Genomic DNA, 18,985 nt, shown 5'->3' on the forward strand with positions numbered 1-18,985 from the left:
TGAAATATTTCGATCAATTGTATTTAATAGACTAAACAGATAAATAACAATATATTGTATATTGAACTGTAACAACCAAATATACAATTTTATTTTTAAGAAATATTTAATGTGGGCCATCGAGCGCAGCTTTATATTAATATTTGAAGTTGCATGTAACAAAACAATAAAATTTTTTTTAATCACCGTCATTATAAATTAAACACCTTGCAGTTGATGTATTTATAAGAAATGTTTTTTCAATATTTTTACAAAAGAAAATATGTAAAAAAAACGAGACTTGTAAACTCAAGGTTGAGGTAACATTACTGTTTTGTTTATCTGTACTGAAATAGTCTCTGTTCAGCCATTATTATTATTATTATTATTATTATTATTAAATTAAAATACTTAATTGTAATAAATAAACATCACGGAAAATCATGAAAATCTACTCATTTGTCTTTCTTTGTAGTCTTGAACTTTATTATTTTTTTCTTTATTTCAAAATCAAAATTAAATAATGTTTTACGAGCTAAGGGTAGGAATTTCAGTACTTTGAATACATTTGCAATAATAAATAAAAAAATTGTATACCACAGGGTATTTTTCATTTATTAAAAGGTATTTTTATGTACATTTTATTGTTAAGATACTTTGTTTCAATAGTTTTATTAATATCTATACGATCTAATATGTATAAATACGAGTACATCATAAAATATGTTAAAAATAAATCACTTTACATTTTCACCTGATCTTTCAAAAATCCGATTTCTACAAAAAAAGTTGAATCAAAATTAACAGTTTACACAACAGTTGTGTGATCTGAATCAACTTTGCTCGAGGTTGTATCGTCCTCAAAGTCATCTTGCAAAGATATAATTTGCAGTTTCATCCTCGACGTAACTTTGGTCATCAAAATGTCAATCCTTTCTGCATCTTCTTTCGCAACTGGTGGCGGTACAGCTTTTAAAGCTTCATCAAAAAAATTTCTGCAAAAATACATTGGAAATGGGAAATTCCAATCACAGCTAAAATTAATTGGAAGCCAAATGTACTTACTTGGCTTTTGGCGTACTAAAACTGGCAAGGATTTTTCTCAGCATCAAAATATCAAGTCTGGCTTGTATAATGCCACTTGGACTGAACTTTGAATTAACGCACGTCATCAGACGAGCCAGTTCCTCTGCAATGTTCTCAACGATATGTGATAGAACGCGACTCAACAGACACGGTGAAACTCGACGGACCTGTAATTTAAATTAACTCGAGCATTTGAGGATAAACATCAATCCCGAGTTTCGCAGTGCACTCTTTAAAAATCTCACCTCAGCGTGCACGCCTATCACATTGGAGATGATTTCTTGGGCGTATGGTTTCATGTGCATGGGTGGGAGATTCCAGCTCCAGTCCAAATCGCCAAGGTACATGTTTGGCTCGATAGTGCCGATCAATGGATCGCAACGGCGTTCCAGGTAGGCGTCGAGCACTGCGGTGTCCAAGGTTTCCAACTCCGTCCAGTCGGAATTATAGCCAATTGAAGAGGACAGGTCTGGGTAGCCTTGCTTCTTCAAGCTCTCTTCGACTCGCGGCAAGACGTCCGACAACGTGTACCTTATGTTGCTGAGAGAGATGAGTAGGCATTGTTCCCACGTCTGCGCGTGATTGAAATTCAAGAAAAACGTTAACATTTATGTGCATAAAAAAAAAAAAAAAAAAAAAAAAACGTTCAATCGTTAAGGCTGACCGGTCCATGCATCTTGCTGTCCCTCATTCGGTAAGAAGCAGTTTGCGTGCCAGCGAAATGCGACTCAGTGGTCATCTCATCATCGAAATTGTCGTCGGTACCACTAAAAGCTAGTTGCTGCAAGCAACGGGCAAACGACGAGAACAGCGATTTTATCGCGTCATAGTAGAGCGACTGCTGACCAGGGTCGACGAGTAAAGAGCCCTCTCGATGTCCACACTCTACTGCTGTTTCCCGAGCTAGCTTTGACGCTTCTATCGTCATTTGTTCAAAGAGGGACGGCTGAAAATGAAAACGACAAGGGTTGATGGCGTAGTTTGGTACACTATCACGCAAAAATTAAAAGCATGAAGGTTACCAATTTAGTGATGCCACCGGTGTCGTCCAAGTATTCGATCTGCCAGTTTTCCTTGCGGCCCAGTAATAATATGTTATCAGCAGCTTGCTTGAAAATAGCCACCAAACATTGCGTTCTTCAAGAAAATATTGTCAATGTTAACTTACAATTTTCAAAAGTTATTTACTGTAGTTAAATATATATCTCACCTTAGATCAAATATAAAACTTTCAAATAGACCCAAGGCATCGCTAGGCAAGTCCAAATGGATGAGCGACACGTACATGTGTCTAATGCATCTGAGACCGTGGAGGAGCCAAGGAGCTTCCAAGTTTGACTCACATACGTTCGACATAGCATCAACGGCGTGCTGAATATTTGACAGAACGAAATTCTGAAAACCAAAATTTCTCGTTTGAATGAATCTTTGATAAATAATTATTCACAAAATTATTTATTGAATATTCATGATAACCTTAAACGGCCCTTGCTTTTCATTGTCGATGGTAACATGCAGCTGCCCCGTAAAATAGCTTTGACCTAATCTCCATAAATCTGGCAGTTGTTCTAACATAATGTCACAGAGCGCTTCGATACACTGGACTCTGGAAGGTACGTTATTTTCATCGCTCTTTGTTAATTTGAATTGTTTGATGGACATTGGAGTCGAAGCGTTTGATTTAATAGTCAAGCCTCCTCGGTAATCATCGTCTCGACTGTCAGAATCCAAATACTCGTTTGTACAGGATTTTATACTCTTTTCCAAATAATTCGCATGAGAAACTGCAAATCAGTTTTATTTTCAAGAGCATAAAATTCACCACTAAACAAACAAAATTTAAAAAAATATCTTACCTATCGCATCCCAAGCCGGATCTCCATCAGCTTCAAGATTAATGAGATGCCTGATGATTTTTTTCTGTTCATCTAGGGTGAAAGGCACTTCCTCCAATTTTTTCCTCAAAACTTCTCTTAGAGTTTCTATTCTGTACTCGATTTCTCGCAGCACTTTTTTAAACACATCCACCTCGGTGTTTTTGAACAAGTTTTTGACACGTGCGTAGTCGTTAATTACAAGGTCGTAATTTCCATTTTTAATGTTCTTCTCGATATTAACAGGCATACAGAACAAAAACTTATATCTCTGCATGACTGCGAGAGCGTTTCTTGTAGCATCGGCTCTGTCTCTCCGCGCAAGAACATCGTCAAAGAGTTTATTTGCCTCTGTCATGGATTCTTTGATAGCTGACTCTAGTTTGTCCATGGGATTTTCGGGACAATTCTTTACGTCCGTCTCAAATTGGTCCTTTAAGAGTACGATTGTATCAAGCTGCTCCATCACAGATCCAACATTTGCCTGCAATAAAATATATTGTGCTTACTGTGTGATGACTTAAAAAATATAGGAAATTTATGCTGCAGTACCTTTAAAAATGAAAGCTGACCCTCTTTTTGCGAATTGACCTTGCGTCTCAAATAGGCCAAACCTGCTTTGAGGTCTTCCAGTGAAGTTGCATGATGATTTTGCAAGAGAAACATACCTGGATGGAATTTATCACTGGTCAACTCACCACTAACGTCCGAGCCAAACAATTCCATGAGCTCGTCTTCAGGGAACTTTTTTCTGTAATTTTAGATAAAGAATTAGTTTTTTTTTTATTGTCTTCAATTTCTTCTTCAACGATGCACAAGTAATCTCTTATTTTGTATACTTACTCATTTCCTTCCACACTGAGACCAAGAGGATCCTCCTGTTGGTAATTTGTGGGAGACAGGGCTCTCCTTCCCCAGACAAAACTAGGTGCTTCCTCAACCCATACAGCAGACTCCTTCATGGGACCAATGGTCTCATGGTAGCCCCTGAACTGAACAGTAGAAGTCCCTTGGCCGCCACTACGTGTTGTCACTATTATATCACCTCTGCCTTTACACGGACCAGATCGTGCAATTATTTTGTTAGGTGATTTCCATTCGGCAGATAACAAACAGTCGCAGCCGCATATCGTTAGACCTAGGGATCAACAATTTCATTGATGAATGTAACTTTGTCAGTCAGAGGCCTCTTGAATTAGACTTACAAGGATTTTGGATTGAGATAGTTTAAAAGGAGACGAGTGGATGGACAGAGCAGCAGATAAAGTATAGATTAATATAAACAGAATCCAAACACTTGAGGACAAAAAAAATACATGTATGACAGCTGATCGAAGAAACGTCAAATGAACTAACCTACGAGGTCCTGAACTTGAGTGCCAAGGAACTCGCCGCGGATGGTTATTCGCGTACCAGGCGGTCCTTCTTTCGGGGATATACCCGTAACGACGGGCGGTGGTGCCATTTATGTTGATAAATTACCAATTATCTTTTCATCAAATTTAATAACACTTTCTGGTCTCTCTTTTGATCATTTACACTTTTCACCAAAACGACGCCTAATTAAATTTTGATAAACATTTGATAACACAGTTGATGTGTTTGGATGGGAGTTTTTCACATCCTATTTTATATTCCAAGAACTTGAATTTATAACTTTCTCGATCACATAATCCACATCAGGACATTTCAGAATATTCAGGAGTTTCAGGACTCGGGGATTGTGTATGGATGCGTTTTACCGTAATGTGCAATAGCACACACGACTTTTATTATACGGAAGTATACTCCAGAGAAAAAAATTAATTGAATAATTTTTGCAATAAAAATCGAAAAGCAGACGATGCAATTTTACGGGGGGAAGAGAAAATCAGTAGTATTAGTACCACACACACGCGTAGACACACCCATTCATGAGTATTATTACTGTTATCGTGTTATCGCTGTTATCAACGCGAATATACTCGATTCACAATATATTTAGAAATTCTTGACTGCAACAATGACTCATTACTTGTGTATTTAAATTGCACTAATTACACAAAATGTTAATAATAACGTTGTGTTAAACGCAAAAAAATTTCGAGAAAAATAGAGTGAAATGCGTAAATTTGGCTGGAGATTGTTACTATGGCCCGTGAGTTTTCTTATCCAATTCAATATCTTCTTTATCAAAATAATTATTTACTTTAGAGGAGGGGGGGGGGGAAGAAACATAATATATATACGTGTATAAATGCGCTAAAGACTAAGTTCCTCGCTTAGTAATAAATAGAGAGGAACAAGTAACATTGGTAAGCCTTTTGATTTTCTACCACAAAATCATCCGTATGTATAATATGTAGGTACTAGCATTTGTAAACTGAGACTTCATACTTGTATTCTCAGTGTTTAATTTTTATAATTTGTTTATGATTGTTTGCAGATACGGATATGCGATTTCGGAGCTGACGCAAACAACTTCAATGCTGGTTGCAGAACATATGGTAATTGATCAAGTATATACTTGAGGGGTTTATATTTTCAATAACTGATGTTTCTACGTTTGAAATTCGCGTTTGTAGAACTTTTTACTGATAAACAAGCACACGAGAGATAAAAGGTGTGTATGTAACGTCAGCGTGGCTTATCAGAAATATCATATACATTCAGTTTGAATGAAAAAATTCAAAAGATATCTCCCCCATTAGAGGTTGATACACGCCAGTTTTGTGATTTTAAAGCCTTTTTTTAGGTAAGTTGATTACGGATGCCGAAAAAAATCTCATAAGCAAGAAGAATAAAACAGTTTCAATGCTGCACAAAAAATATCTTCCGTACTATGCAGCTGGTGAGGTTGTCTCTGGTTTTGGCAGGGGCTCCAAGTCCCTAGGCTGTCCAACAGGTGTTTGTCTTGTGTATATTACTTGTTACTTAGTTTTAATAGCTTATGCTTATGATTAACATGATTGTAATAGCAAATAGCCTTTTGTGTAATTAATGCTGAAATTGTATGGTTCTTAGCTAATTTTTCAGAAGAAGTTGTTGAAGCTCTGCCAGCAGAATTTAAAACTGGGGTTTATTATGGCTGGGCTTGGTTGGAAAAGCAAATTTACAAAATGGTCATGAGCATAGGATGGAATCCGTTTTACAAAAATGACAAGAAATCCATGGTGAGATAATGATTTGGCAATAATTTTAATGTATAGAAACGTGAACTAAATTTGTATTTGTTGCATTGACTTCATAGGAAATACATTTAATTCACAAGTTTGACAATGATTTTTATGGCAAGGAGTTGAAAATTATAATTTTGGGCTTCATCAGACCAGAAATGGATTTTAAATCCGTTGGTAAATTTCAAATAATCAGTTATTTGTTTGATTAATAACTTTTACAGAAAACAAATCATCTAACATTGATGAAAATTTCAGATGATCTTATAAAGGAAATCCAAAGTGATATTGAGATAGCGAAAAAATCTCTTGACCACCCAAGTATGGTGGAATATAAGGGTGATCCATTTTTCCATAGCTAAATTGATACACTTGCAAAACAAGTGTCGAAATGAAAAATGTACATCACGTGCTAACGCACAAGTTATTTTTAAATACCTTAAGTAGTTCAATGAATAGTAGAAATTATAATATACGTTATTTTATAAATTTATAGAAAAATTTATTTTAATTATTCAACAATTGAGCATGTAACAACAATAAATAATAATAAACAGCTATTTGTTTTGATCTGATGGAGGTGGGGGTGGGGGTGGCGGAGTCAATAGCTGATATTGTGAGACCAGTCTCGACAAATCTTGTACCGGCGGGCTTATATTAGCTTGCGGTTGCTGTTGCTGCATCTGTCCATAGCTATTTGTATCGATCTGTGGATAATAAGTAGCTGCCTGCTGTGGATTGCTGTACCCAAACTCGTGTTGTTGGGCCTCTTCGTGTAACTGAGGGCCGTAAGCAGATGCCCAGTTGGCTTGTTGTATGAATTGAGGGGGCTGTTGTTGAGACGGATGTAAAGGCTGGTACCAGGCCCAATTGTTGACTTGCGGATAGCGCGGACGGGACCACGGATGATGCGAGCGATAGAACGGCCTCGTGGCTAGTTGCTGTTGCAACTGTTGATTCTCTCGATATCTATTCCAGGGATGATTAGACTGCCAACCTTGTTGTTTGTTACCTGTGATCGAGGGGTATTAATTTTTTTTTTTTTTTTACTTTTAAATTGTTTGTACAAAATTGTCAATTGTAAAATGTGCAAATAAAAAAGTATTTTTCGTTACCACGACGGCGTTTGTTTGGAATTTCACCTTCTCCAGCTTGCTTGTGTTGATTAGCTGTATATTTATTGGACTTATTTTTCAAACTGGCCAAGTAAGCTCGTTCTTCCTCATCATCAGAAAATTGTGGAGGGTCATCCTCTTCCAAATCATCCACAGGTTTTGACCTAAAATTTAGAATTTTGGTACAATAATCATTCCAAGCTTGAATGTTATTATAACTTGTGCTTACTTTTGAAGTTCACTTAAAAATACTACGGATGTATAAGGTGAATTTGGACAGAAGTAAACAGTCATGCCCTCCTTAATATCACGTTCATGAATGTGTTCTGAACTGTTGAACCTCACGCAGTAATGTGGCTGGGATACTTGACCAAATACATCGAATATGTGGCCAAGAGCCCTTTTGCCCCTTTCAATGAACAATACAGTATCTAAATTAAGAGTCAATTTATCAGGTTCTGGCTTCACAACAACCATTTCTTTGACAAACCAAGCAACCTAAAAAAATAATGGATATTTTTAACAAATTGAAACGTAAATTGATTTTTCAACGATTTGTTTAGTAGTTGATATTACTTTGCCTAAAGGTTCACACAAAACTTCAGGAACACTAATTTGCAAGTCCTCAATAGGCGGCAAATCGTATTCCTTTGTTGGTTGTGTGTTCTTTCTAGTCCTACTATTTTTATTTCTGTAAGAATTCCAACATTATTAAAAGTTACAATTGCTTTTAGATATTGTCTAGAGTTACGAAAATAAACTGTATGTCTTACTTAGATTTTATCTCATCATTGGATTCATCATTAGAATTTTTACTGCCATCAGAGTTGGAACTTTTTGAATTAGTTTCAGAGTTACTGCTGCTTGAGTCACTTTCACTGTCACTAGAATAATCACTCGAGAGCACCATTACATCTCGATTTCTATAATCTTGGACGTTTGAAATACTAGTTTTTTTGGAAACTGTATCTTCATTGTCATTAGTTTCTTCATCCGAACTATCATATTGCATGGCTATTACTTCTAAAGGTGTGCGTTTATCTGAAAGTATATATTATATTAATGGTTATTGTGTGAACTGTGTTTTGTACAATAAGTACATACCTATGAAGAATAAATCATCTATTTTTTTTACATGAACATTATCATTTGTACTTCTACTTTCGACACTAGCTTCATTAACTGCAGAATTTTTTTCATCACCACAATTGTTTTGTCTGTTTGAATTGTCTACAGATGCAGAACTTTCCACTTTAATTTTAATATCACTGATGACTTCAACCGACTCTGATGTACTGTTTACATCTTTGCTAGACCCACATTCTTCATTTTTTTCAATTAAAATTTCATCATTTTCTTTCATATCATTGCTGGTATGTTTCGTTTCTTCAAGTACAATGGATTTATCTGAAAGTATATATTATATTAATGGTTATTGTGTGAACTGTGTTTTGTACAATAAGTACATACCTATGAAGAATAAATCATCTATTTTTTTTACATTAACATTATCATTTGTACTTCTACTTTCGACACTAGCTTCATTAACTGCAGAATTTTTTTCATCACCACAATTGTTTTGTCTGTTTGAATTGTCTACAGATGCAGAACTTTCCACTTTAATTTTAATATCACTGATGACTTCAACCGACTCTGATGTACTGTTTACATCTTTGCTAGACCCACATTCTTCATTTTTTTCAATTAAAATTTCATCATTTTCTTTCATATCATTGCTGGTATGTTTCGTTTCTTCAAGTACAATGGACTTTCCATTGTCGATATTCATGACTCGAAGTAGATTTTCACTGGATTTTTACCAATGACAATTTTATTTAAGTTAAACAATATTCGTGTTTAATAAGCGGCAATAACAAACCGGCATTAAAGTTACCCGGCGGTAAATTAATTGAATAATACTTCAAACAAAATTTCACGTTCTTGTGAATAATTTTAGAAACAAACTGGTGAAAATGATAAGCATAATTTGCTGAACAAACTAAATGACAAAGAATAAGTTATTACATTAGAATATGGAACTTGGTAAAAAAACTTGAATCGTATTATGAGCACAGCGTGACATAACCTGTTGACAATGAGAAAATAATCATGTGCACGGTGCACAACGTGTTGCGGATATGCACGGCATGCACGCCCATGCATGCACGGTCTCGGATTCAATATACCTATATATATTCTTCTCGCCTTTTGTCACCATTTGAAAGGGTCAATTTTAATTTTCAATTTTTCAAGAAATTCTTCGCCAGACAGCGCTAGTATAGTGTTTTCTTAATTTTCAAATTTTCATTTAATTTTTCATTTTCAAATTTTTTTAACGCTGCTCAGAGCAGCCTGCTCTTCAAAAAATTTTGCTCACCAAAAAGCCAAGAAAACAACCACCGCTAGATTGCGCTGACAACATTGTTATCAGCAATCGAGCAATCTGCAGTGTTTGACCATAGGATACCCTATGTGTTTTGTGAGAGCGCAAATTTAAATTACTTGCTGGTGACGACGATTGCGGAAAACACCCCAAGCGGTGTTACCACCACGACCTACACGTAACTTTACAGCCTCTGATTTTATCATTCTGGTAAAGAGAGCACGGTGTAAGATGTACGTGAAGTTATGTGTAGTAATTAAAGAAATTACTACTAAGTAATGCCATATGGTCGATTTTGTTAAACCATATGAATATCTCTATTTTTAGAGGTCAACTTTTGAGTAAAAAATAGATGTTAAACTTGCCGCAAACAGCACAAACCACGTCAAATTTTAATTATCTATCTGTAAGATTAGTTGCGGCTGGTTTGTAATTATCAAAGTGACTTTGCTGTAAATAGCAATTGTTATTTGGATCAGCGCCATCTAGCGGTCTTAATTTTTTGGCCAAAAGTGGCTCCTAAAATTCTCAATCAGAGCATTCAGGATTAGAGCCATTTAGTCAATTATAAACCAGCCGCAACTCATGATGAAGCTATAAAATAAAAAAATAACGATACATGTGTTTTTAGCGGCAAATTAACAATGCATCTTGTACTTGAAAATTTATCTTCAAAAGTACAAACACATAGGAGGTCGATTTTTTCGTAGAAAATAGATTTTACCTTGCCGCCAAAAATAAACGTATCGTTGTTTTTTCATTCTATAGCTTCATCATGAGTTGCGGCTGGTTTATTATTGACTAAATGGCTCTAATCCTGAATGCTCTGATTGAGAATTTTAAAGGCCACTTTTGACCAAAAAATAAAGACCGCTAGATGGCGCTGATCCAAAATAATTATTGCCGCTACTTACAGTAAAGTCACTTTATTAATTATAAACCAGCCGCAAATAATCTTATGAATAAACGATAAATAGTTGACATTTTTTGTGCTACTTGCGGCAAGTTTCTACATCAATATACTACATGTCTTATATGGCTCATAAAATCGACAATATTTACAAAATTACAATACTCTTGACCTTTTACCATTAACTCATGTAAGCACAAATTAATCAGTCCATTAAAGAGACAACCGAAGAAAAAAGGCCTGAAAAAGAAGCACAGTCACACGAAAAGTCTCATACAAGAATGGAGCATTGTATCTCACTTGATCAGAGAAGGTTGGGTTCTTTGTTTACTTATAACACTTAAAATTTACTTCTCTGTAATATATGTATTTTTTATTTCGTGAGATCCGATGCTCCATTCCTAGGAGACTCTTCGTGTGGCTGCTTCTTTTTAAGACCTTTTTTCTTCAGTTGTCTCTTTTCGACTGATTAATTTACGTGTATATTTGATCGTGATTTACGATTTCTGTAACACAAATTTTGCTATGTACATATTATATAAGTTAACTGTTTATTGGAAATCTAAAGTTGAAGGGCTGTTCTTTCATCAGTTAATGGTAAAAGGTCAAGAGTATTGTAATTTTATAAATATTGTCGATTTTATGAGCCATATAAGATAAGTAGAATATTGATAGCTTTGGAGGTCGATTTTTAGGTAAAAGATAAATTGTAAAGCAATTTAAATTAAGTGAGATCCAATGCTCCATTTTTAGGAGACTCTTCCTGTGTAACTGAACTTCTTTTTTAAACTTTTTTTCTTTAGTTGTCTCTTTTGGACTTATTACGTATCTATTTAATCATTGTTCAAGATTTCTGTAACACAAATCTTGGTATGTACATATTATATAAGTTAGCTGTTTATTTAAACTAGAAAGTTAAAGGGCTGTGCTTCCGCGAGTTAATGATAAAAGGTCTAAAGTATTTTAATTTTGTAAATATGGTAGATTTTATGAGCCGTATAAGATAAGTGGAATATTTATACTTTTCAGGGTCCATTTACAGGTAAAAGACATATTGTAAACTTGCCGCAAGTAGCACAAAAAATGTCAACTATTTATCGTCTATTCATAAGATTATTTGCGGCTGGTTTATAATTAATAAAGTGACTTTACTGTAAGTAGCGGCAATAATTATTTTGGATCAGCGCCATCTAGCGGTCTTTATTTTTTGGTCAAAAGTGGCCTTTAAAATTCTCAATCAGAGCATTCAGGATTAGAGCCATTTAGTCAATAATAAACCAGCCGCAACTCATGATGAAGCTATAGAATGAAAAAACAACGATACGTTTATTTTTGGCGGCAAGGTAAAATCTATTTTCTACGAAAAAATCGACCTCCTATGTGTTTGTACTTTTGAAGATAAATTTTCAAGTACAAGATGCATTGTTAATTTGCCGCTAAAAACACATGTATCGTTATTTTTTTATTTTATAGCTTCATCATGAGTTGCGGCTGGTTTATAATTGACTAAATGGCTCTAATCCTGAATGCTCTGATTGAGAATTTTAGGAGCCACTTTTGGCCAAAAAATTAAGACCGCTAGATGGCGCTGATCCAAATAACAATTGCTATTTACAGCAAAGTCACTTTGATAATTACAAACCAGCCGCAACTAATCTTACAGATAGATAATTAAAATTTGACGTGGTTTGTGCTGTTTGCGGCAAGTTTAACATCTATTTTTTACTCAAAAGTTGACCTCTAAAAATAGAGATATTCATATGGTTTAACAAAATCGACCATATGGCATTACTTAGTAGTGATTTCTTTAATTACTACACATAACTTCACGTACATCTTACACCGTGCTCTCTTTACCAGAATGATAAAATCAGAGGCTGTAAAGTTACGTAGGTCGTGGTGGTAACGCCGCTTGGGGTGTTTTCCGCAATCGTCGTCACCAGCAAGTAATTTAAATTTGCGCTCTATACGTTACCGTCAGCCTGACGGCGTCAGGTCAGTAAGTCAACAAATATATTTATTCGGTAATCTGCAAGTTAAAACAGCAGACGACGTGAAAGTCGAGAAAAAAGTGAAGATTTCATCGCTGTTGACTGTCGTCTGCTATTTTAATAGATTACGGAACAGAGCGCCAGTTAATTCAAGGTAGTTGACTTACCGACCTGATGGTATAAGCGAAGAGCGCAACCTTAAATTACTTGCTGGTGCAGACGATGGCGGAAAACACCCATATTCTGTTTGAGTTTGATATCAAATGAGTATGTAATGTAATATTATATTACGATTTGCAATTTACAAAGGTCCAAACAAACAGCAGGACAAACCAAGTCTGTTATGGAGTCTTTTCGTCACAGTTTCGTTGATAAAAAATACGCGGGAAATTTTAATAAACTTTACGCGTGTTTTGAGGATGACCAAATTTCATCGAAGTAAAGTTACATATCACTTTTTTAAACCATTTTTTAAAAATTTTACGTACATGTATGCACAATTTCAAATATCAATTACTCTCTATACTTTTCAAATTAAATTTTTATACGCCTCCAGTGCGTATACATACGTTTAAAATGTTTTTAATGTAGCTTCTATCAGTGAAATTATATTATTGTTATTTTTTTTTTCAACCATCGCAATAATATAAGTCTATACTTGCATAAACATATTTTGGCCTACTCTCAAATCTCTCAATATGTAATTAATTACAGTACATGCATACATGTACAGCGGCGCTTTTCTCCAGTTTTTATAAAAAAACAAAAAGTTTTTTTGTTTTTCCATCAAATTGTAGCACATCACTGATAATAAGTTAATAAACATGATAAGACTATTTGAATGTATAGAGTTGAGTTCGTTCAATAAGAAAAAAAAAATACGTCAACAACTGTTTATTTTTGTACTTAGGGTAGGAGTAGATTGCACCATCGTTTGCATTTCTTACATCACGTGGTAGTTAAACGAACTGAACACGCATCTTTCATAAGTCATCCATTACTCATTGTTAGGTTATGTGTTGAAACAAACATCTTCAATAAAAGTACCTCAGCCCAAAGTCAATCATACTTATTGTTAGAAAAGTTATAGTTAATCTGCGTTTCGGTGTTGAACGGGACTAAAAATGTGGTGCTTGTCGAGACGAGTATTAAGCTTTGGCTTGAGGATGACGTTGAGGCGCATGCAGGACAATGTCACGAATATGCAAAATCTGAGAAGAACAGTCATGTTGACGCATCAAAACAGCTTTTCCTTGTCGAGGAGCATAATGTCGAGGATCAAGTACGAGCCAGCTTTGAAGAGCGAGCCGCCGAAGCTTGAGGACGAAGGCTATAAGAAAAGTGGTAAAAATTTGGTATTGAACAGACATCAACTAGGAAAAGTCGAGGGTAAGCTGATGCTAGGTTTCACTTGCAAGCGATGTAACACAAGAAATGAAAACAAAATCATAACAAAGCTGGCATACAACAAGGGTGTAGTGATTGTACGCTGTGACGGTTGTAAGAACAATCATTTGATAGCTGACAACCTTGGCTGGTTTGGTCCTGGACATAAAACGAGAAATATTGAAACTATACTCAGGCAGAAGGGTGAAAGTGTATGCAGGATCAGAGATGACATTGGGGGATACTTTGAAGCCATAGCTGAGGAGGAGGTGATAAAGGTTCAAAGACGAATAAAGGAACAGGAGTTAATTGATGATAGTGCTATCAAAAGTGAGGAAAGTCCTAAAATTGAAGAGGATGGAAAGAACAATTGAGAAGATTAAAGTACCAAAAAAAAACTTGATCCGAGGACTCCTGTATATGGTTGTGTATAAAGGTTTCTTGTTATTTGTTGCTGTGTTCAACTGCATATGGTTTTTTACACTTTTGTAAATATTTAAGCAACTGTACAATAAGGTTTTTGTGAAAATTGTGTATTAATAAGGTTAGATTGTTTTGTAGATAGATAGGTTTTTTTGGATTGATTGTTTATAGCTGCATATTGATGCAGGCAAGTGTTTCTTGTAAATAAGTTCGAATTAGGTTGCAATTGTTGAAACTCGACACTTTGGTAATAATAAGATAGATTTTATTTAATTAAAACATTTGGCACATGATTTTTGACAGTTTATTTCAAAAAGTATTACTGATACAAAAACTTTTTTTTCACATGTATAATATACCAAATAAAAATTTATTATATTTTATGCAAACTATATTTCAATTGATTTTTTTGTACACTATTAACTCATGTCTATCAAAAAGCTATAATTGATCCACTGATGAGTTAACACGTTTAAAGTCTAAAATTTTCACAAAATATAATAAAAATTTGTTCAATTGGATGGAAAATAAAAAATTTATAAAAAAGTTAAAACTAATATAATTATTTTAAATTAGAAAATTGGTCCATTCTTATATAATAGCGCAAGGCACACACGAGACTATTAGCACTATTGACTCAGAAATTCTTTTGATTACTCAATTTTTCATGGCAAATTGTGATTGCAAACATATGCTCATAGTCTCGAACATCATTCTTTGGTCGCTCTTAAGAGGCATATCACGATTTTCGACACTTAAGGTAGCTTAAAATCTAACATTCCATTTAAAATATAAAATTGTTGCAGTACTTATACATATACATATGTATGTACGTGTATATATATATATTTCAAAAATATATTCGTATATTGTGTCGTTTTATCAAAAATGCTAATTCAATCGTAACAATAACAATTATTGGACAAAGTAATGGTAAGTACACAAGTTTCTGGAAAATTAATAAGACGTTAAAAATAAAAGAGAAGAAGAATTTGGTATTTTTTTTCGCACAAAGTTAACGATATAAAAATTACGAGATAACAAAGTATGACTCCATAAGGATCGAAGTTTCAATCAGTCCATAAAAAACATATGTACAAGACTTATTGGTCAGATCGAGGAACAAGATCAATATCCTACATAAATAAAATGAATGAGAATCACAAAAAGATTTGAATACTATTAAAAAAAGGCGGTTCCAAGTTGATTTTTTTTTTTGTGAAAATAGTCACAGCGAAAAGTAACCTTCAATTCTCGCTTTAATTGATTTGTCAATATTTAAATGCGTCTTCAAGACATAAATATCTAAAAAAATCCGTAGAATGCACAGTATCTATCATGTACCACATACAAGTACGAAGGCGTTGAATGGTAAATGAAAAGGGAAGAAAACAATTTATCGTCGTTAAACTCGCTTGGGTTTCGAAACGATGGCGTACTCGCTGTCATTGACCACGTTATACTTGGGCTCATGCATCATCTGATTGGTCGACGATACGACGCCAAAACCCGCGGACGACGAGCTTGACTTCTTCCTTATGCTGCCGTAACCGTGATGAGCATCGTTGGCCAGCCTGATGGCGTTCAAGTCCTCAACGAGGTCGTAATTATTGACGGAAACAGGACTCGAGTCCTTGGACGAGATGAGCTGAGCCGTCGACGAGGCGGAGGAACCGATGGAGGGCGTCCGATAACCAGGATTATTCTTGTTCTTGTGAACCGTACCAAAGTGCTGAAGTCTATCGTAGTCCGGTGGGTCGTTGGGGCTCGGAATGTTGTGTATAATGGAGGGCGAGTTGCTCTTGATCGAAGAATTCTGCGAGGAAAAGTTCAACGTCTGGTAGCGCGGTTCATTGATCTCTTGATGAGTGTCCTTATCCATGGGTGCTACCGCCGCTGGTTTACCGCTCTGTTTTAGCCTCTCTGTGTGTGGTACGTTCTCCAGGCCATGAGTCCTCCAGGCGTCGCTCCTGACCTCGACAAGGTCGTAGGGGTGCTTCTCGTCATCCGTGACGATAACGCTCTTACCCTTTGGTAATACCTCGGGGGAAGTCGGTGAGGCGAGGATCTGTTGCTGTTTGCTGCTGTACTTGTTACTGGCCGACAGATCGAGCACCAGTGGTTGGTACTCCGAGTCGAAGTTGCTGATCGGCGGCTTAACGGCGAACACCGGCTTTCTGGGAGGTTTGACGGGCTTTGGTTTGGAGGGCAGTGGCGGCTTGACGGGATCTGTCGGTGAGATTGGGCTGGGCAGTAAAAGCTGTTTCTGCTGGCTGTTATTGTTGCTGTTGTTCTGCGTGAAGCCAGATATGTCGAGGTCGATCAGGTTCTTGGAGGTGTTGACCGAGGGGGGCAGGGGCGAGCGCGAGCCAGCTTCCATCGAAAGGGCGGCATGGAACTGGGCATCACTGCAGTCGACCGTGGGACTGTTTTCGCCACCACTGAGCATCTGCTTCATTTTCGTTTTGTTGGATACAAAGCAACGATAGATATCGAGCTGGTTCTTGTGCTCCAGGCAGAAGGAACCCTCACCCGAGCCGCAACGCCTGCCCGCCTCGAAGGTAAACTTTTTCTCGCTGTAGCCATACTTGCGTATATACTGGTAGGGCCACGTGTAGAGTACGTGCAAGCTTGTATCCATGAGCTTCATCTCGGTGGCACCGACTATTAGAGTGTAGTTTTTTAAAGGTTCGAGGCCACACTTGCGCGACGCCTCGGTCTCGGATATTTTAACGGTGAAGACACCCTCGCCGCTCGTGCAATAAAGGTCGTTGTCTTCCTCGACAGTGATGCTCGACGCGTCGTCTTTGAAAGCTACCGACTGGAAGGCACTCATCCAGTTGGCCACCTCGACTTCGGAACAACAACCGAAGTGGTGGACTCCTGACTTGGTCACCAGCTGTGGAGTGGGTAAGAAATGCGTGTATGATGAATACAACATGTTATTTGGTGGTTCTTTGTTTTGTAAAATCGCTAGTGCTTTTTTACTTACAGTAAATGTGAGGGGCTGACTGCTCAGCGAGATTTTTATACAAGCCTCCAGGGTGATGATGCGCTGGGTGTGCTGTTGAGTTAGAGCTTCCTCCTGACTGTCGTAAATTTCCAGTCTCTGGATTCCATACTTGCTGGGTTTGAATATCTGGCAGTACTTTTTGTACCACGATTTCTATTGGCAGAACAACGAGTATTTTTCATTAACATTTTCTTTATTAACTCGTGGTCTAAGATACATAAGATAAGAATCATTATTTTCATTGACTGAAAAGAAAATTCGTTTTCTCATTCCGTGTAAATGATTCATCAGACATAGGGAAAAAAGAAAGTGAAAGTGCAAGAGTTCAAACGGCCGTTAGTCAAAGTTATTCGAAAAATATCGAGTGACAACGAGAACAATATTGTCCGAGAATAAGAAAAAAAAAGAAGAACGAGCAGGAATTTCCTGTCTCCTTTTTGTCAGCCGAGAGACGAATCACCGGATGTCGGAGGTTCCCCGAACGATAGTGCAGTGATGTCGGTTGATATTTTTGCTGATTTTTCACTCGCGTTCATGATGGTCGAAAGTGATTCGATTACCGGTCATGGAAGTCAATAAATTTTCACGATATTATACTAAATAGGCATTGAAAGATGTCAAAAGTAGAAACAAACGAACAAAAAACCGGCCGTGGTATTAGCTGCTGCAAAAACACTTGTTGCACCAATATACATGTATATACACCCGACAGTACACTCCCATACTGTCGAGATGATTTTTTAAACACATCTTATAGGTATACTGCATGGTGTCATAGAAGACGTTAAAAACAGTTGAAAGTAATAGATAGGCAGAGATGCATTGCGATTGTTGTTCACTGACCTTAAGTTGTTGCAACATGCCCTGGGGCGGCAGTAGCAGATAGCCCTTAAGAAGCGGCTCCTCCAACCCCATGACTCCTTTTTATCCACTTTTTTTCAACAACAGTAACAACAACACAACATAAAAACAATCCGGACTCCGGACGAGGGGCGCGGCAACAGTAACAATGATAATCAACAAGAACAGCCAATAACTTTATTCCTTTCTCTGCTGCTGTTACTGCATGCACTCTCTTTCACTCTCTATGTATCTCGAGGGCACTTATAATTGTTCTGCCTGAGCTACGGTACTCCTTTGACATTTGATAAAAAGAATAAAGAATTGTTACAACGTATAGGTAACAATGGTAGTAAATCGTACTTCGACAGATGCGAAAAAAATATTTCCTGCTCTGTTACCATGTTTATAGTCGCCTCTCTCTTCAGCCCTTTGCCCAAAATGCTAGTGATGACGACAACAAGGACAATAAAAAGGCTTCTGTATCCATTGCCGTTGCTGCTGATTTGACAATTTTGAGGCTAACGATGACAACAGGAGACTGACGACTATGAGGACAACGGCAAGTGATCGTTGTGCAGCAGCCCCAGCTGTTGCGCTTCCTGTTTCTTCGGCGTCCTGGTGAAACTCTCCTCGTCGACACGCACATCGGTTGAAAATTTGCTGTCTTTGTGGCGAGGGTTGCTCTTTTTTCCTCCAAGGTTCACGGCTTTACTTCGACACTATGCCATATTAAAGTATAACTGTTACTTCTCGTGTGCGGTGATTAATTTTTTCGTACACTTGTTAACTTGCATGCTTCGTAGTGCAGACTACACGCGTGTTATGTG

The 18,985-nt window shown here is 36.7% G+C and overlaps 5 protein-coding genes across 14 annotated transcripts; 2 read left to right on the forward strand and 3 right to left on the reverse strand.

Moving 5' to 3' along the window:
- Positions 1-591: 591 nt before the first annotated feature.
- Positions 592-5,025, reverse strand: Sec5 (exocyst complex component secretory 5). The gene is made up of 11 exons (XM_014350009.3): positions 4,296-5,025; positions 3,783-4,077; positions 3,492-3,690; positions 2,922-3,423; positions 2,542-2,849; positions 2,276-2,460; positions 2,088-2,202; positions 1,730-2,011; positions 1,311-1,637; positions 1,045-1,232; positions 592-974 (listed from the first exon to the last, which is right to left on the reverse strand). Exons 1-11 carry the CDS (start codon positions 4,402-4,404, stop codon positions 788-790), a joined length of 2,697 nt encoding a protein of 898 aa, XP_014205495.2. The 5' UTR covers positions 4,405-5,025; the 3' UTR covers positions 592-787.
- On the forward strand, positions 4,866-7,204 carry Rfk (Riboflavin kinase). Of its 6 annotated transcripts, none has more exons than XM_014350015.2 (7): positions 5,026-5,076; positions 5,365-5,425; positions 5,504-5,541; positions 5,663-5,823; positions 5,943-6,091; positions 6,169-6,271; positions 6,353-7,204. In XM_014350015.2, exons 2-7 carry the CDS (start codon positions 5,405-5,407, stop codon positions 6,454-6,456), a joined length of 576 nt encoding a protein of 191 aa, XP_014205501.2. In that variant the 5' UTR covers positions 5,026-5,076; positions 5,365-5,404; the 3' UTR covers positions 6,457-7,204. The 6 variants fall into 6 exon arrangements, with proteins under 6 accessions (XP_014205498.2, XP_014205501.2, XP_089446271.1 ...); XM_089590145.1 differs by lacking the exon at positions 5,026-5,076 and adding an exon at positions 5,219-5,233; XM_014350011.2 differs by lacking the exon at positions 5,026-5,076 and adding an exon at positions 5,237-5,280.
- On the reverse strand, positions 6,568-9,331 carry LOC106637296 (uncharacterized). Of its 2 annotated transcripts, XM_089590143.1 has the most exons (7): positions 8,680-9,331; positions 8,314-8,616; positions 7,983-8,250; positions 7,786-7,900; positions 7,439-7,707; positions 7,210-7,373; positions 6,568-7,106 (listed from the first exon to the last, which is right to left on the reverse strand). In XM_089590143.1, the coding sequence occupies exons 1-7, from the start codon at positions 8,996-8,998 to the stop codon at positions 6,652-6,654; spliced, it is 1,893 nt and encodes a 630-aa protein (XP_089446269.1). In that variant the 5' UTR covers positions 8,999-9,331; the 3' UTR covers positions 6,568-6,651. The 2 variants fall into 2 exon arrangements, with proteins under 2 accessions (XP_089446269.1, XP_089446270.1); XM_089590144.1 differs by lacking the exon at positions 8,314-8,616.
- Positions 9,332-13,372: 4,041 nt separating this feature from the next.
- Positions 13,373-14,821, forward strand: LOC106637317 (uncharacterized). Its single transcript, XM_014350051.2, has one exon. The coding sequence runs from the start codon at positions 13,618-13,620 to the stop codon at positions 14,251-14,253; it is 636 nt and encodes a 211-aa protein (XP_014205537.2). The 5' UTR covers positions 13,373-13,617; the 3' UTR covers positions 14,254-14,821.
- Positions 14,601-18,962, reverse strand: Dok (docking protein homolog). 4 transcript variants are annotated; one of them, XM_014350049.2, is made up of 4 exons: positions 18,557-18,962; positions 18,159-18,450; positions 17,295-17,468; positions 14,601-17,201 (listed from the first exon to the last, which is right to left on the reverse strand). In XM_014350049.2, exons 2-4 carry the CDS (start codon positions 18,228-18,230, stop codon positions 15,708-15,710), a joined length of 1,740 nt encoding a protein of 579 aa, XP_014205535.2. In that variant the 5' UTR covers positions 18,231-18,450; positions 18,557-18,962; the 3' UTR covers positions 14,601-15,707. The 4 variants fall into 4 exon arrangements, with proteins under 4 accessions (XP_014205535.2, XP_089446412.1, XP_089446411.1 ...); XM_089590286.1 differs by having other exon boundaries at positions 14,601-16,386; positions 16,432-17,201; positions 18,159-18,962; XM_089590285.1 differs by having other exon boundaries at positions 14,601-15,782; positions 15,816-17,201; positions 18,159-18,962.
- Positions 18,963-18,985: the final 23 nt, after the last annotated feature.

Source organism: Copidosoma floridanum, unplaced genomic scaffold (genome assembly GCF_036245765.1).
Source record: "Copidosoma floridanum isolate Cflo_tuat_1 unplaced genomic scaffold, Cflo_Japanese_pri ptg000012l, whole genome shotgun sequence".
Classification (NCBI taxonomy): Eukaryota; Metazoa; Arthropoda; class Insecta; order Hymenoptera; family Encyrtidae; genus Copidosoma; species Copidosoma floridanum.

Excerpts from the sequence above, each read along its gene's own strand:
- Sec5 (XM_014350009.3), bottom strand. The coding sequence starts at position 4,404 with ATGGCACCACCGCCCGTCGTTACGGGTATATCCCCGAAAGAAGGACCG. Across the intron at positions 4,078-4,295 it reads TCAAGTTCAGGACCTCGTAG|GTCTAACGATATGCGGCTGC; the intron begins GTTAGTTCATTT and ends GTTGATCCCTAG. Across the intron at positions 975-1,044 it reads TTTAGTACGCCAAAAGCCAA|AAATTTTTTTGATGAAGCTT; the intron begins GTAAGTACATTT and ends GTATTTTTGCAG.
- Rfk (XM_014350011.2), top strand. Across the intron at positions 5,824-5,942 it reads GTCCCTAGGCTGTCCAACAG|CTAATTTTTCAGAAGAAGTT; the intron begins GTGTTTGTCTTG and ends TATGGTTCTTAG. Across the intron at positions 6,092-6,168 it reads AAAATGACAAGAAATCCATG|GAAATACATTTAATTCACAA; the intron begins GTGAGATAATGA and ends TTGACTTCATAG.
- LOC106637296 (XM_089590143.1), bottom strand. The coding sequence starts at position 8,998 with ATGAATATCGACAATGGAAAGTCCATTGTACTTGAAGAAACGAAACAT. Across the intron at positions 7,708-7,785 it reads TGTGTGAACCTTTAGGCAAA|GTTGCTTGGTTTGTCAAAGA; the intron begins GTAATATCAACT and ends TTATTTTTTTAG. Across the intron at positions 7,107-7,209 it reads TCCAAACAAACGCCGTCGTG|GTAACAAACAACAAGGTTGG; the intron begins GTAACGAAAAAT and ends CCTCGATCACAG.
- LOC106637317 (XM_014350051.2), top strand. The coding sequence starts at position 13,618 with ATGTGGTGCTTGTCGAGACGAGTATTAAGCTTTGGCTTGAGGATGACG.
- Dok (XM_014350049.2), bottom strand. The coding sequence starts at position 18,230 with ATGGGGTTGGAGGAGCCGCTTCTTAAGGGCTATCTGCTACTGCCGCCC. Across the intron at positions 17,469-18,158 it reads GCATGTTGCAACAACTTAAG|AAATCGTGGTACAAAAAGTA; the intron begins GTCAGTGAACAA and ends TTCTGCCAATAG. Across the intron at positions 17,202-17,294 it reads GTCAGCCCCTCACATTTACT|CTGGTGACCAAGTCAGGAGT; the intron begins GTAAGTAAAAAA and ends CCCACTCCACAG.